This window comes from Priapulus caudatus, unplaced genomic scaffold (assembly GCF_000485595.1).
Source record: "Priapulus caudatus unplaced genomic scaffold, Priapulus_caudatus-5.0.1 Scaffold212, whole genome shotgun sequence".
Lineage (NCBI taxonomy): Eukaryota > Metazoa > Priapulida > Priapulimorpha > Priapulimorphida > Priapulidae > Priapulus > Priapulus caudatus.
Window position 1 is genome coordinate 245,724 of NW_014577273.1, and position 1,726 is coordinate 247,449.

Consider the following 1,726-nt stretch of genomic DNA (forward strand, 5'->3'; position numbering starts at 1 on the left):
CAGACACAGGCAACGATAAATACCTGGTCTTCACGAGATATCGACATATATTAGGCACGTAATTCATTCCCATAAAGAAACGTCTCTGGGGTTATCATTCAGGTTAAAAATAAATCTCTCCGTCATTCAAGCGTTCGCTGACCGCGAGGAAGCGAGGAAGGATATATAAATAGTATATATATATTATATATATATATATATATATATATATTATATATTCCTTCCTCGCTTCCTCGCCGGTCAGCGACGCTTGAATGACGAGAAGATTTATTTTTAATTGAATGATAACCCCCCAGAGACGGTTCTTTATGGGAATGATTACGTGCCTAATTATGTCGATATCTCGTGAAGACCAGGGTATTGTAATCGTTGCTCTGTCGTGATTTCACACAATGATGCGCGCAAGCGACAATGTGAAGATCTGAAATGTGATGCGAAAATTGTGATTGATGTCAGGTCCACAGGATATAGGCGGGCCGATGGGTTAAAGTAATTTCTAAATTCCATTCTATGGTCGCTGCGTTCTGTGTATAAGGAGGAGCACTACTGAAACAAATGCTACTGTTGTCGGAATAGAAAAATCGACACTTATTGCGTGTAATGATCTATGCGCGTTTATAGATGGCAAAGATAAGTAACTGGTTTCGTTTTGCGTCATATGCTAAGATAAATTATCCTGTTTTTTCAGATCACAATGATGCTACACTACGTGAGCTCCTGTATTCTACTGTGCTGGCTCGCTTCCCAAGCCGCAGGTAAATTTCAGTATATATATATATATATATATATATATATATATATATTACAGTTATATTATATATATCGTCGATTTTCTAGCAACAATACAACAATGCAACTCGTGTATAAAACGGGATGTAATAAGCACCTGTCCTGTTTTATATGTGTGCGTGCATCCGTGCGTACATACGAATGTATGCTCTAGTCTATGTTTGTGCATTTGAGCGAGTGTGTTGGTGCATGTTTATGCATGCTAGCTTGTGTGTTGGTGCATGTTCGTGCGTGCGAGCGTGTGTGCTGCTGTGCGTGCATGCGTGCGAACGTATGTGGCGATTTGCGTGCGTACATTTGTATTAAACATTGTTAGTAGTAGTATATAGAAGCGCGAGTTACGAGTCGTGCTACATGAAGCAACTAACCAAAAACTAAGTACATGTAAATAATACAAAGAAATATCTTGAAACTGTTCGCGTGCGTTCGTACGCACTGTTATTCTTTGGTCCGTTTGTTCACTTGTTCTATGTCAGTTGGTTGATTTGTACGTTCGTTCGTTCGTCCGTCCGTTTGTTCGTTAGTTAGTTAGTTCGTTCGTTCATTTTTTCGTTCGTTCGTTCGTTCGTTCGTTCGGTCGTTCGTTCGTTTGTTCGTCCGTCCGTTTGTTCGTTAGTTCGTTCGTTCGTTCTTTCGTTCGTTCGTTCGTTTGTTCGGTCGTTCGTTCGTTTGTTCGTCCGTCCGTTTGTTCGTTAGTTCGTTCGTTCGTTCGTTCGTTCGTTCGTTTTTCGTTCTGTCGTTTGTTCGTTTGTCCATGAATTCGCCCGATCGTTCGTGTTCGTCCGTCCGTTTGTTCGTTAGTTCGTTCGTTCGTTCGTTCGTTCGTTCGTTTTTCGTTCTGTCGTTTGTTCGTTTGTCCATGAATTCGCCCGATCGTTCGTGTTCGTCCGTCCGTTTGTTCGTTAGTTCGTTCGTTCGTTCGTTCGTTCGTTCGTTT

At 41.2% G+C, this 1,726-nt stretch overlaps 1 protein-coding gene across 1 annotated transcript in view; it reads left to right on the plus strand.

The window, feature by feature from the left end:
• Nucleotides 1–1,726, plus strand: part of LOC106807395 — a 34,615-nt gene that overhangs the window by 3,134 nt on the left and 29,755 nt on the right. Inside the window, exon 2 of the mRNA XM_014809712.1 lies at nucleotides 689–755. Within this exon, the coding sequence (XP_014665198.1) occupies nucleotides 695–755 (61 nt within the window). The 5' untranslated portion in view covers nucleotides 689–694. The remainder of the gene's footprint in view (nucleotides 1–688; nucleotides 756–1,726) is intronic.